Source organism: Oncorhynchus mykiss, chromosome 28, assembly GCF_013265735.2.
Source record: "Oncorhynchus mykiss isolate Arlee chromosome 28, USDA_OmykA_1.1, whole genome shotgun sequence".
Classification (NCBI taxonomy): domain Eukaryota; kingdom Metazoa; phylum Chordata; class Actinopteri; order Salmoniformes; family Salmonidae; genus Oncorhynchus; species Oncorhynchus mykiss.
In genome coordinates, this window is record NC_048592.1 from 12,940,516 (window position 1) to 12,956,053 (window position 15,538).

The 15,538-nt window shown below is 43.4% G+C and overlaps 1 protein-coding gene across 1 annotated transcript in view; it reads right to left on the bottom strand.

Annotated features, from left to right (window-relative positions):
- The window catches only part of LOC110508577 (protein Wnt-9a), a 33,903-nt gene that overhangs the window by 6,279 nt on the left and 12,086 nt on the right, over positions 1–15,538 (bottom strand). Inside the window, exons 2-3 of the mRNA XM_021589178.2 lie at positions 1,860–2,119; positions 1,267–1,529 (exon numbers count right to left, since the gene is read on the bottom strand). Coding sequence (XP_021444853.1) covers positions 1,267–1,529; positions 1,860–2,119 — 523 coding nt within the window. The remainder of the gene's footprint in view (positions 1–1,266; positions 1,530–1,859; positions 2,120–15,538) is intronic.

The following is a 15,538-nucleotide window of genomic DNA, read 5'->3' on the forward strand; positions in this document are numbered from 1 at the left end:
GTGTATTCTCCAGAGGAGGCCTGGAGTGGACAGACGGTCTCTCTCCAGTTCTGTTCTCACACACTGGGAAACAGATGGGGGAATACGAAATAAGTGCTGCATTATTCGCCGCACTTGCAGTTTAGTTCAGGGAAATGTGAAGTGTCAGCTTTAATTGTTCTAGGGATTCCAAAGGCTGGCACATTCCAAGATTTGTGCTTCATATGGGACGTAGTACACCTCACTAAATCTGAAAATAAGAAAAAACCTGGACCAAAACAGTGTTGTAAATCTTTTATCACAAATAAAAGAACCTGAGAATGGATTTGGAGAGCCAGGCTGAAAAGGAAGAGCACACACCACGGGTCTTCGGGGAGAGGTTTGTGTCTGTTAACATTTGGGGAAGTGTGCTTCTGCTATAATTTATATTCATGCTTAAAATTAAAATGGCTACAATAGGAGAAAATCTGAGTCAAGGTAGCGGCTGCCAGGACCTTGGGTTTGCTTTGGCTTGACATTTTAACACCATTCTCTCTTCTTTTTGATTTTACTATTAAAATCACATCCAAGCCAGGGGGAGAAAAAAAAACTCGCTCCCTCACCTCAAACAATTGTCGAATCTCGCTAAGGCACAAACAAAGGCAATTAAAATCTCTAATTTGAGAGGGAAAACCAAAGTTTGATTAACGTGTGGCCTCTGACTTTAAGCAGTCAATTTAAGTGATTTAGGCTGGCCTTTCATCTCACCATTAAGTGAGATGCTTGAGGATCTGTAGTATTTGTTTAATAACCACAGCATGTGGGTAAACGATTCTCTGTCGACCATGGGAACATAGCTGTAAAAACTCTTGTCATTGTTATTCCTCTCGTGGTCACATTAAATTCCTCTCTGGTCATTTTCACTGGTTCTGGTCATTTTGCTGTGTCTTTAGAGACTGAGGTAAATTTGGAGAACAATAATTTACCAACCCTACATTATATAGTTGTCTGTAGGAGATTCAGAAAATATTCACCCTAGAATACACCCACGGATCTTAACCATCTCAAGACAGGACAACATAGGCCTACGTCCTTAAAGTAGCTGTACAGGGAAAAGGTATAGCAAACTACACTGTCAGTCAGTCAATCAATCAATCAACCAGCCAACCCAAAAATATTCATTGTTTTTGTTTTACAGGAAAAGTTGTGACAAAAGGGCTGTTAGCGAGATACACTAATTACTGTATCCCATAATTCAACAAGATGAAATGTACCACGTCATCCAACACGGCTCCCCTCCACACTCACCTTCATGCCCACGTTAGTGTTGTGCATGTCCACGCGGGCACGCAGGTCCTTGTTGGAGCGTTTGCCCAGGAAGTCCTTGACAAACTTGTTGCTGTACTTCAGGTTGTCACCACAACCGCCCCACTGCCAGGCCTTGCGGTTCTCCAGGTCTGGGGCTTCATCGCAGGTGCAACGCTCCATCCGCCCGGCGCTACACGCCTTGGCCATGGCGTGAGTCAGGCCTGCTGAGGAGACGGCATACAGGAAGGCTGTCTCCTTAAAACCTGGAGTAAGGTGTGGAGCAAGAGGAAGGATATCAGCTCCCAGCTTCCTAATGGACACTCAAAATGAGCAATTGAAAGTTGCCATTATTGGGAAAATACACTTCAGCTTTCTACTGTACTATCTACTATGACCTCTCTCTACTGTACTATCTACTATGGCCTCTCTACTGTACAATCTACTATGGCCTCTCTCTACTGTACTATCTACTATGGAATTACAAAAATGTATCTCCACCTCCACCCATGAACGTCAGAAACCAGTTATCTGTAAGTTGAAAACATATTACATTTATACTTCTATATGACGTTGGAATGCTTTACTTTCCCTACCTCTTTTCAAAAGGTTGGCTCTGTAGCGCCCCTCTAAGGTGCAGTTCCACCTCTCAAAGCGGAACTGGTACTGGCACTCCAGGGCACTCATGCTGATGGCTTCCATGAGGGTCTCGGCCACGCCCGGGTCTCGTCGACACATCCGCCGCTGTTTCTTCTCCAGTTTGAGCCGGTCGCACAGCTTGTAGTGGGCCCTTCCCACGTTCTCCTCAGGTTGAGAGCTCAGCGGTAGAATGGACAGGGGTTCATTACCTGTCAATCTGGGGAGAGAAATAGACACCCCTTAGCTACTGTCAAATGCTGCTGCTGCAGTACCCAAAGATCTACCTAAGGCTTATTACAGGCATTACCTGTCAATCTGGAGTTGAGGAGGGGAGATGTTGTACTGTAACACACTGTTTGGAGGGTTCAGAGAATGAAAAATAATTTATGGGAACACTCAGTCAGTACAGTGGACTGAGGATATGAGGAAATTGTATGCTAAGTCCCAAACATAGAACGCTGACCTTTATGGTCTAAGTCAGAGCTGGTTAATGTTCGAGGGAATTTGGCTGCAATTGTTTGAAGGTTGCAATCGACTTAATGGTTAATGTGCAGGGGACTGCAACGCTTTCTAGAGATTGAGATCAACATTCACCATATGTGAGGTGAGTCTGGGCCTCCCGAGTGGCGGAACGGTCTAAGGCACTGCATTGCAGTGGTTGAGGCATCACTACCAACCCGGGTTCGGTCCCAGGCTGTGTCACAGCAGGCCGTGACCGGGAGACCCATGAGGCGGCGCACAATTGGCCCAACATTGTTTGTGTTAGGGGAGGGTTTGGCCGGACGGGATTTTCCTCCTATTGTGCTCTAGCGACTTCTTGTGGTGGGGTGAGTGCCTGCAAGCTGACCTCAGTCACCAGCTGGATGGACACATTGGTGTGGCTGGCTCCTGGGTTAAGCGAGCAGTGCGGCTGGGTGGTGTTTTGGAGGACGTGTGGCTCTCAACATTTGCCTCTCCCGAGTTCTTAGGGGAGTTGCAGCAATGGGACAAGACAAACTACCAATTGGGGAGAAAAAGGGGTAAAAGTTAAACAAATATATTTAAAAAATAAAAGGATAGGCGTGGCTATGTATATCGCACATTCTCAGAAGGTGAAGAGCGTTCTGTGCTGATTTGTCTCTTTTAGGGTAGCTACCAATAAGGTTGCTCGTCATAGCATTGCTGGCTAGACAGCTAGCTAAATTGACACAGGTTGGTTGAAGAACATGCGTTTGTAAATTCACTCAAGGGTGTCAAAGTGAGGTCAGAGTGCGCTCTGGGCATTCGTAATTTCAGAGCGCTGTCAGATTGTCCATTAGTAAATTCAGCGTGTTTCGCTCTCAGAGTTTTCAGAGTACACACTGGACGTTCTGGCGGAGTAGGGTTGATTCGAACGTACTGACCTCAAAACGGAAGTCAAACACCCAAGCTAATTGGCTAAAGTTGGCTAGCTTCCTAGCTAATTCCAGACACAAATGAGAACACCTCACTCTGAACATTTTACTTGCCATACAGAGCTGGTTAGAGTGTTAGTGACTGTAACTGTGTATTTTAAGTAAGCATGAGACCCATGAGACCCATTTTTTTTTTGCCAGTACAGAGCGTTCAGATGATATGACAGATTTAAAACAATGGTCCCACACATTCAATTTGTCCGTCACATCACAAGCATGCTAAACAGTAGCCAAACCAACAGATACAGTGGGGCAAAAAAGTATTTAGTCAGCCACCAATTGTGCAAGTTCTCCCACTTAAAAAGATGAGAGAGGCCTGTAATTTTCATCATAGGTACACTTCAACTATGACAGACAAAATTAGAAATGAATTTATTTGCAAATTATGGTGGAAAATAACTATTTGGTCACCTACAAACAAGCAAGATTTCTGGCTCTCACAGACCTGTAACTTATTCTTTAAGAAGTCTTTACTCGTTACCTGTATTAATGGCACCTGTTTGAACTTGTTATCAGTATAAAAGACACCCGTCCACAACCTCAAACAGTCACACTCCAAACTCCACTATGGCCAAGACCAAAGAGCTGTCAAAGGACACCAGAAACAAAATTGTAAACCTGCACCAGGCTGGGAAGACTGAATCTGCAATAGGTAAGCAGCTTGGTTTGAAGAAATCAACTGTGGGAGCAATTATTAGGAAATGGAAGACATACAAGACCACTGATAATCTCCCTCGATCTGGGGCTCCACGCAAGATCTCACCCCGTGGGGTCAAAATGATCACAAGAACGGTGAGCAAAAATCCCAGAACCACACGGGGGGACCTAGTGAATGACCTGCAGAGAGCTGGGACCAAAGTAACAAAGCCTACCATCAGTAACACACTACCGCCACTACCGCCATCGATAAGAAACATTACTGTGCAGCCGTATTCATTGATCTGGCCAAGGCTTTCGACTCTGTCAATCACCACATCCTCATCAGCAGACTCAACAGCCTTGGTTTCTCAAATGATTGCCTCGCCTGGTTCACCAACAACTTCTCTGATAGAGTTCAGTGTGTCAAATCGGAGGGTCTGTTGTCCGGACCTCTGGCAGTCTCTATGGGGGTGCCACAGGGTTCAATTCTTGGACCGACTCTCTTCTCTGTATACATCAATGAGGTCGCTCTTGCTACTGGTGAGTCTCTGATCCACCTCTACGCAGACGACACCATTCTGTAGACTTCCGGCCCTTCTTTGGACACTGTGTTAACAACCCTCCAGGCAAGCTTTAATGCCATACAACTCTCCTTCCGTGGCCTCCAATTGCTCTTAAATACAAGTAAAACTAAATGCATGCTCTTCAACCGATCGCTACCTGCACCTACCCGCCTGTCCAACATCACTACTCTGGACGGCTCTGACTTAGAATACGTGGACAACTACAAATACTTAGGTGTCTGGTTAGACTGTAAACTCTCCTTCCAGACCCATATCAAACATCTCCAATCCAAAGTTAAATCTAGAATTGGCTTCCTATTTCGCAACAAAGCATCCTTCACTCATGCTGCCAAACATACCCTTGTAAAACTGACCATCCTACCAATCCTCGACTTTGGCGATGTCATTTACAAAATAGCCTGCAATACCCTACTCAACAAATTGGATGCAGTCTATCACAGTGCAATCCGTTTTGTCACCAAAGCCCCATATACTACCCACCATTGCGACCTGTACGCTCTCGTTGGCTGGCCCTCGCTTCATACTCGTCGCCAAACCCACTGGCTCCATGTCATCTACAAGACCCTGCTAGGTAAAGTCCCCCTTATCTCAGCTCGCTGGTCACCATAGCATCTCCCACCTGTAGCACACGCTCCAGCAGGTATATCGCTCTAGTCACCCCCAAAACCAATTATTTCTTTGGCCGCCTCTCTTTCCAGTTCTCTGCTGCCAATGACTGGAACGAACTACAAAAATCTCTGGAACTGGAAACACATCTCCCTCACTAGCTTTAAGCACCAACTGTCAGAGCAGCTCACATATTACTGCACCTGTACATAGCCCACCTATAATTTAGCCCAAACAACTACCTCTTTCCCAACTGTATTTAATTTATTTATTTATTTTGCTCCTTTGCACCCCATTATTTTTATTTCTACTTTGCAGTTTTACTTGCTATATTGTATTTACCTTGCCACCATGGCCTTTTTTGCCTTTACCTCCCTTCTAACCTCATTTGCTCACATTGTATATAGACTTGTTTATACTGTATTATTGACTGTATGTTTGTTTTACTCCATGTGTAACTCTGTGTCGTTGTATCTGTCGAACTGCTTTGCTTTATCTTGGCCAGGTCGCAATTGTAAATGAGAACTTGTTCTCAACTTGCCTACCTGGTTAAATAAAGGTAAAATAAAAAATAAATAAAAAACTACGCCGCCAGGGACTCAAATCCTGCAGTGCCAGACGTGTCCCCCTGCTTAAGCCAGTACATGTCCAGGCCTGTCTGAAGTTTGCTAGAAAGCATTTGGATGATCCAGAAGAAGATTGGGAGAATGTCATATGGTCAGATGAAACCAAAATATAACTTTTTTGGTAAAAACTCAACTCGTTGTGTTTGGAGGACAAAGAATGCTGAGTTGCATCCAAAGAACACCATACCTACTGTGAAGCATGGGGGTGGAAACAGCATGCTTTGGGGCTGTTTTTCTGCAAAGGGACCAGGACGACTGATCCGTATAAAGGAAAGAATGAATGGGGCCATGTATTGTGAGATTTTGAGTGAAAACCTCCTTCCATCAGCAAGGGCATTGAAGATGAAACGTGGCTGGGTCTTTCAGCATGACTATGATCCCAAACACACTGCCCGGGCAACGAACAAGTGGCTTCGTAAGAAGCATTTCAAGGTCCTGGAGTGGCCTAGCCAGTCTCCAGATCTCAACCCCATAGAAAATCTTTGGAGGGAGTTGAAAGTCCGTGTTGTCCAGCAACAGCCCCAAAACATCACTGCTCTAGAGGAGATCTGCATGGAGGATTGGGCCAAAATACCAGCAACAGTGTGTGAAAACCTTGTGAAGACTTACAGAAAACGTTTGACCTCTGTCATTGCCAACAAAGGGTATATAACAAAGTATTGAGATAAACTTTTGTTATTGACCAAATACTTATTTTCCACCATAATTTGCAAATAAATTCATTAAAAATCCTACAATGTGATTTTCTGGATTTTTTTTTCAAATTTTGTCTGTCATAGTTTAAGTGTACCTATGATGAAAATTATGAATGAAATCTCATATTTTTAAGTGGGAGAACTTGCACAATTGGTGGCTGACTAAATACTTTTTTGCCCCACTGTACATTGCTTAATATTTATATCATATCCCGGGGACTACTGACCGTCACTCACGGGGACCAGCGGTGTTTAGATGTAAACATGATCACACAGCAGGCTTTACACTCATTATAGAATCCCCATACAAACTTCCAGTATTCAGGACCCTGAAGCTGCAATTCATTTGAAATATAATGAGTATAAGCTTAGTTTCTAAACACGGTATAGGAGGAGAACATGTGGTAGAGTTGCACTCCTTTCGACAGTTTATTTAAAGGAAGTGTATATAAAACACACAAGCTAGCACCGGGTCTGCCACATAGCTGGCAAAACCCTCCCTGACCAACTAGTGTTCTGAGGTTGCGATGGATGGGGAAAGCAGAAGCATTACTTTCACAAAAACACGCAGGGGACATGACTGTCAGCCTGTGACCATTTTGGTCACACCATCTGACAGGATTGGCAGGGTAGTTGCTCATTATGTGCAATTTCAGGGCCTCTTTTTACGCTGTTAAAGTAAAAGAGAAGAATACATGGATTTACAGAAGAACTCACAAACACATTCCTGCAACGGGCCCGGGCACATAACGCCATTACTGAAAGAGTTTGATGCCTTTTAAGTGTCAACATTTCCCTGCTAATATTGACACCAGCTAACAATCTGAGGTTGTCCTGACAACAACCGTAAACAAGGGATAAACATGTGTACATGATGTACTCTGGAGGTGACAATGGGAGGTTGTTTCTTCTTCTCTCCTCTATATATCTGAACTGCTCTGCTCAGTGCCACACGGTGACCTGTCTCTGGCCTCTGCCATCAAAATGTTGACATTTATGTTGTTGAGCTTAAGTGAACATCCCTTCTATCAATCTTGATAAAATAGGGGAAGTTTACTTTATCTGACTGCTTTAGCATGTTATCAGGAGAGCTGAGGAGGAGAGGATCCTAGTTTAATTGTCATGTCTAAGTGAATCCTGCTGTGTCTCATTCACAAAACAAAGCTCTGATTATGCCATGTTCAATGAGAGGCCCATGCAGCTCTCACCAGTCACATGGCCAGAACAGGAAGTGATAGCTAGTCTAATAAGTAACTATGAACCGAACAGTAACTTTTCAGTGAGGAAAGATTCAGGCCAGGTCTGCAAGAGTAGGACACAAGCTAATGAGAGAGAGAGTGAACAAGACACAGCCAGCCAGTCAGACACTGTTAGCATTTAGCTAGCGTGTTACTGCTGCCAATGAACCAGAAACCTATTCAATTCCATTTCCAGCCCATGAGTCATTTGGGTACAACTATTAACCAAATCACAGCCATAGAGCTTCCTTCCAGATGTCCCAGGCATGGACCGTGTTGCAGTGAATGTGAACGCTGATTGATTCACTGTCTGTACCTCAAGAGAGTTACTGTGTACTTCTCCCGTCTGTGTACTTCTCTAGTCAATGGTGCTACACGTTCACTTACGACCTAATTTGTCTTCTGTCACCATTCAGAGCCAAACGGCCTCACTGAAGAGGTCACAGAGGTCATATTACAGAGCGAGAGACATCTTTTAGATCTGATAATAACTGATTGTGAAGTGTTTATCCTGATCCAAGATGGCAGCGTACCTTTAGGGAGATATTGTGTTGGATATAAACAGTTCTTTTTCACACATTGTATCGCCGGAAATGACTGGTAATGACTGGTAAAGGCATCCAGATTATAGATTTGTCTTCGGTGAAGGGAAACGTTTCTGCGGAATAGGTCATCCAGAGGGATGGTAAATATGTTTTTGGGGTACGGGATGTCATCTTTAGGGAGGGAAGATCAATGTGTAACATTACAGTCAAATGGCTCGTCTCTCTTTTTTGCCTTTCCTAACTTGTCTGACTACTATAGATTTCTTAAATGGAAACCTGGCAAGCTGTGTCTTGACAGAAATTGTTCTCCTGTCTGGCTTTAGGGAGGAAAAAAGCTCAAATACATTGTAGGGTACTCTGGTCTGACTGTGCCACATTCTGCACTGTATGTATAGAGACACTCCATACATACAAATGCTATATTTATCCATCTTAATTGTTATTCCTTTTGATACTATGTGTATCCAATATGTATACAACACCGTGAGGAGAAAAAGAAGGAACTCAAGAGCAAATTGTACCAGTTGACGAACTGTTAGAATCGTGATTGACGAACTGTTGTAATCGTGACTGACAACATTTCCGCAACATTTCTGCTGTGGGCTGAGGCTCAGTATTTGATTGATTGCAACACCATTTAGAGTACCTGGCTAATTAATTTCGACATGTCATCAGGAGAGGCAAGATAATGTAAACTCCAGCCGTGATAAACTCAAGTCCTATGATTGATGCCTGAAATGCAATAACATACAAACTTAACTGAATGTAGATATCGCTGGGGAAATTAAATCAGCAACGTTACCCAGGAGATGCAAAGTGGAACAGATTATTTGTGAAGCTTGGCAGCCACAGTAAATGAAGCATTTCTTCTTTTTTGTATGATTTAAAATTCCTAGAGATTTTACAGTTGTATGAATCATGCTTTTGAAGAATGTAAGAGCAATAGAAACAGCAATCGGGGGCTGAAATATAGTCTATGCATTGTATAGTACGCAACTATTCAATTATGTTAGGTACATTTGTTGCTAATGGCATAACTCTAGAATGTTTACTACCTGTTGCACTAAATATACATAGGCGTGCCATTATTATCAATAACAACAGTGGTGAAACTCCCACGGACAAAAAGGTTGTCTTAATTTTCCTGAATCCTATCACCATAGCGTGTTACATTCCTCAACCACTACTGTCACTATCACCGTCTCCTTAGTGTTACCTCTCCATAGCTCACAGATGGCTGCCTGTCTGGCTCACCAAAACAAGTAAAGTCAAATAAAATGCAATTTCTCAAAAGTGTCTTTGTGCTGCGACGTCTGTCTGAGGCAAAAAAAAGATACTCTGAAGCTGGAGGGAGGCCAGAGACAACATGAATCTTTTGGACTACTGCTCTGCTGTTACTGACTTCCATTTTTTGTTGTTGCCAGTTACCAAGAAGGCTGGGGGGCAAAGTGTGGATAGGAGGAGAAATATCAGAGAATGGAGAAACACTTCTTCAGGTCTCGGGAGAATAAGCTACTGTGGCTCCATTCGTGTGCATGTTTCCGCTCTGTGGCAGACTAGTGTATAGTCAAATGATATCACAGATGTGCTTTAATTCCAGTTTCCTCCGTCTTCTAAAGGATTTCTTATATCTAGCTGTGAGGCTGTATTTTAAAGGTTTTACTTTTTGGGCTTTTAGAACACTGACGGAAATGATTATTTTACTTCTTAAAGCTATCCTAAATATGCACAATGGTAGTTCTAGTGCTTTGATTAATTGTGCCATTGCATATTTCCTAACAAGCACATTTGACGAAGTGTAAGACGAAGAAGGAGAACACAAAAAAATACAGGTAAACTAGCTAGTTGGTACTGGGTCCCTAAAGATCACTTTACCGCCATAACGTGACCAAAAAGAAACCCAACGTCACACATACTTGGACAATGCTGAGCAGAACCCAGTATCACACACTCAACAGGACCACTGCTGGCTTCTGCAGAGCGAACTAATCTAATTAAACTCACTAAGAGCAAAGGATGGAATCAAAAGGAGAGTACGGTGCACATCTTTGGTCAGAAAGTATTTATTCTAAATCCATTTTGGACACAGGACCTCATAGCTTCTGATTAGGAATAATGGAAAGCCTAACCACAATGCCTTAATCACTATGGTCCTGAAACATGTGCAAACTACAGTGTGTACAGTACATGTTGACAGTTAAGGCATATGAACTAAAGGGAGTATAGGTTGCAGGGTACGGAGCTACTGCTAGGTCTATGTCTTACACATTAGAATGTAAGAGCATGTAGACCTGTGTTTTTCTATCATGAAGCGTTTTAGGAGGCTGTTTTTGTTTGAGGTGTTGGCACAGCAACACACATGGAACATAACACCAACAGAGACATAATAAAGTTCACTATTATCCTACGTGAGGTAGGATTCTTACTGCTGTTTTCTCAGCTTGGCTTTTTAAACTCACTCACTCACACACTCACACACAGACATCATCGGCCCGAGACTTCAAAGGAGAATAATCTCACTCATTGCCTTGCCTTTCCCCTCCCTGCATGCACCTTTCACTGGGTAAACGAACGGACGGAGTTTGTTTAGGCATTTTTCTCCACCTGTCAACGCTTCCCATTGCCCGGGACATTTACTTCATATAAATGTTTCAATGCACAGAATGGCAGAGTGAAAACGACTCAAATCATCAAATCAAATAAACGTTAATTGGTCACATATACAGATTTGCAGACGTTATCGCAGGTGCAGCGGAATGCTCCAGAATGAGCAAAGTCTGAGTCAGGAATATAAATACACATACACTATATACAAAAGTATGTTCACACACATTCAAATTTGTGGATTTGGCTCTTTCAGCCACACCTGTTGCTGATAGGTGTATAAATCAAGCACACAGCCATGCAATCTCCATAGGAAAACATTGGCATGTGGAATGGCCATACTGAAGACCTCAGTGACTTTCAACTGCCACCGTCATTAGACCGCCACCTTTCCAATTTCTGCCCTGCTAGAGCTGCCCTGGTTAGCTGTAAGTGCTGTTATTGTGAAGTGGAAACTTCTAGGAGCAACAACAGCTGAGGCGCAAAGTGGTAGACCACACAAGCTCACAGAACGGGACCGCTGAGTGCTGAAGTGCACCGCTGAGTGCAAACTACCTCTGGAAGCAACGTCAGCATAAGGACTGTTCGTCGGGGGCCAAGAAACACGAGCAATGGACATTAGACCGATGGAAATCCGTCCATTGGTCTGATGAGTCCAAATTTGAGATTTTTGGTTCCAACTGCCGTGTCTTTGTGAGACGCGGAGTAGGTGAACAGATGATCTCTGTATGTGTAGGGGGTGCTTTGCTGGTGACACTGTCAGTGATTTATATTGAATTCAAGGCACACATAAACAGCATGGCTACCACAGCATTCTGCAGTGATACGCCATCCCATCTGGTTTGCGCTTAGTGGGACTATCATTTGTTTTTCAACAGGATAATGACCCAATACACCTCCAGGCTGTGTAAGGCTATTTGACCAAGAAGGAGAGTGATGGAGGGCTGCATCAGATGACCTGGCCTCCACAATCACCCAACCTCAACCCAATTGAGATGGTTTGGGATGAGTTGGACCGCAAAGTGAAGGAAAAGCAACCAACAAGTGCTCAGCATATGTGGGAACTCCTTCAAGACTGTTGGAAAAGCCTTCCAGGTGAAGCTGGCTGAAAGAATGCCAAGAGTGTGCAAAGCATTTTGTTGACGTTGAGGGTGAGGTTATTTTCCTGGCACCACTCAGCCAGGGCTCTCACCTCCTCCCTGTAGTCTGTCTCATCATTGTTGGTAATCAGGCCTACCACTGTTGTGTCACTTAGAGATGAGCTTGGGGGGCAGGCACTATGGTGTTGAAGGCTGAGCTGATAAGTTCTAATCGTCACCATGGGAACAACATCCTCTATGCTCTTCCTGAAGAACCCAGTCACCAAGTCATTGTATACGCTGATACTATTCTCAGAGGCGACCTGGAACATTTCCCAGTCCACGTGATAAAAACAACCTTGAGGCATAGATTACAATTGGTCAGCTCAACATTGAACAGTCCTTACCACGGGTGCTTACTGTTTAAGTTTCTGCCTATAGGTGGGGAAGAACCAAATGGAGTCGTGATCTGATTTGCTGAAGGGAGAGTAGGGGAGGGCCTTGTACCTGTCCCGGAAGGGTGAGTAGCAATGATCAAGAGTTTGTTATGTCCGGGTAACACAGGATCAGAATTTGTTGATCAAATTTCGCTAAAGTTTCCTCCTATTTTCTTTATTAAAGTCCCCAGCTACAATAAATGCGGCCTCAGGATATGCTGTTTCCAGTTTGCACATAGTCCATTGTAGTTCCTTGAGAGCCATCGCAGTGTCGGCTGGGGGAAAAGTATATTGGGTAATGATGGTGAGGTATTCCAGAGGTATTCCAGATTGGGAGAACAAAAGGAACAAAAACAAAAAAATACTGGGAGCTAGAAACAGGGCGACCGTGTCTGTCGGTGACATCTTATTGACTCATTGCTGTAACGCTCGTCGAAATGGGTAGACCAAGGCGCAGCGTGATTTGAGTTCATCATCATTTTTTTAAATGTGAACCAGCAACAAAACAAAAAAGAGAAACAAAGAACCGAACGTACAGCCTTGTAGGGCTCAAAAGCAACAATACAAAAACAAGATGCCACAAACAACAGGTGGGAAAAGGCTGCCTAAATATGATCCCCAATCAGAGACAATGATAGACAGCTGCCTCTGATTGCGAACCATACCAGGCCAACATAGAAATACAAAAACTAGACTACACATAGAAATAATAAACTAGAACACCCCCCAGTCACGCCCTGACCCAGTCCACCATAGAAAATAAAGGCTTTCTGTGGTCAGGACGTGACGATTACGCAGGGTGTGTTTGTGTGTGTGTGTATTTGTGTGTGTGTAGCCACACAGCCCTGGGTCCCTGGTGGAAATAATGTATTCAAACTAAACGTTGCCGTCATCACCCTTCTGTGTTCATGTCAGAGCCCCTACCATGACCCTGGCCTGCACTGCCGCTGCATTGGTTAATATTATGGCTGTTAATGTCGCCCTTCATCTGGGGTTTATAAAGGGTTTTTGAAAGTTTATTATGGGTTACATGTGAAGGGGTAGTATAAGAACATTCAATCACTTATTAGCAGCTTGATAATCCTTGATATCACATCATCTTTGGCCTAATATAATTGCTCATCTTAATGAGTATGTAATCACTAGGGACGTCAACGTTAATGTGTTAATGCATTACATATTTATTGCTGTTTGTTTTGTTGACGCCATTAATTGCCTCCATTTCTTCGCTGCATGGAAATTTTTAAGTACAGAACACAACAAGGCACACAGCTACAAACAAGGCTAGTCCCTTTCTATCGCTGGGGACCGTGTGCTTCTAGCTAAAATCCGTTTTGCCCAATATTACAGGGAGCTATCGTTTCGTTCTCAGACGCATATTCTGGCGTATGTTCCTAGCTGCTTTAAATGACTCGGGATGCTATTCTTTGGTTTGATAACAAACAACATTGTTTAGCCAGTCATGTTACCTACTCAGCCAGCTAGCTAGCAACGTGATAACTTGACCACTAACCAGGGCTAGGCTATGCACACATTTGGATGGCACAGGGAGAATTCAAAAGGAATAGGCTACTCAAAGAGATGCTTCATAGAGTGGAGTGTGTATGTGTGTGTGTGTGAGAGAGAGAGAGGGCGTGGGAGGGATGTAGGGTGTTGTAGGCATATAAGTGTGTAAAGTTATCTGAACAGTAAAGATGGTTACAGTGTTTTCATAACATTGTTGGATTCAAATGCACTTTGTATCCATAGAGCCAGTACTTTTTCCTATAGTCACACTCATTTAGAATGCCTGAAGCTGTAACAGTACTTAAAACTGTGTGTCCATATGTGTGTGTGTGAGAGAGAGAGAGAGAGAGAGAGAGAGAGAGAGAGACAGAGAGAGAGAGAGAGAGAGAGTAGGCCTTGATAATAGGGGGTAGGCCTACTTAAACATTGGGAGCATTAATAGCTTTATGTTAGTGACTTTTGTGTCGTTTATGGTGAAAACGCTATTAAAACCTTCTAATATAGATAATTTTGTGTTTCCGTCCCTCACGATCAAAGTATGCCTGTAACTCGGTGCACTGGTCCTTAAATGGAAAAATCTTTATTTAGAGCCAAATTTGAGCAAATTCTAAAATTGCGATTAGCTACAGAAAAGCATGCGATTAATCGGAAACATGCAAACACATGCAGAGATTTTGGCTCTTCAGTCACACTTCACAACAACTGTATGTAAAAAAAGGGCCGCTCAGTGCAAATTCTGCAGAGTCACATAAAAAAATATGCTGTGACAGGGAGAGCTGCAGTGCAACACACTGATCGCTCTGTGACAAATACGCCCTTTCTGTTGTGAACTACATGATGACTGATGAACGTAAGACGACAACAATGCCTATTGCTATTTAGATCTCCACAGATTGCTCAGTAACAGTGTCGGGCTGTGTTGAATTTGATTGGCATACAATGACGCTGAGAGACAACAAATGATAGACTGCACACCATTGGTTGTTTTGAGAGTTCCAGTAGAGATTCGGGACAAGGCCTTGCATACTACACTTGAGTATCATTGTCTCCATTGCCCCTACATGTACGTGTGAGGGAGTTTGTTTGGTGAAGAGCACAATAGCACAAATGAACTGGGGCATATACTGTATGTTAAAGGTTAAATGTCTTGAGTACTTCAACTCTCCCACTGCTTTTCATAGTTGAGGTCAGGTTCACTACGACTTCTATATATCAAACATAGGCTACTGAAGGTTTGACAAATGTGCAGCTAGTGTGTACCCTTTCACCATCTCCACCCCACTTGACCAACAGGTTCTGTGCAGGTACTGTACATGTGACTGCGTGTCTGCGTCTGTGTGCAGCATTTGTACGTTTGTCTGCATTTTGTGCGTCTGTGCTGCTACCTAAAGTCAAGATTCAACCTTGGCTGAACCCACCCAATCAGCAAAATCAAGAAAAAACCATCTCAATCGTTACCCCGATTTTCATACGCCATACCGTTTCTGTACCACACTGGGGCATACGCTATTACAGAAGGTGCACACAAGGGGTGTTATTTCCCTAAATATATATACAGTACCAGTCAGAAGTTTGGACACACCTACTCATTCAAGGAATTGTCTTTATTTGTACTATTTTCTACATTGTAGAATAATAGTGAAG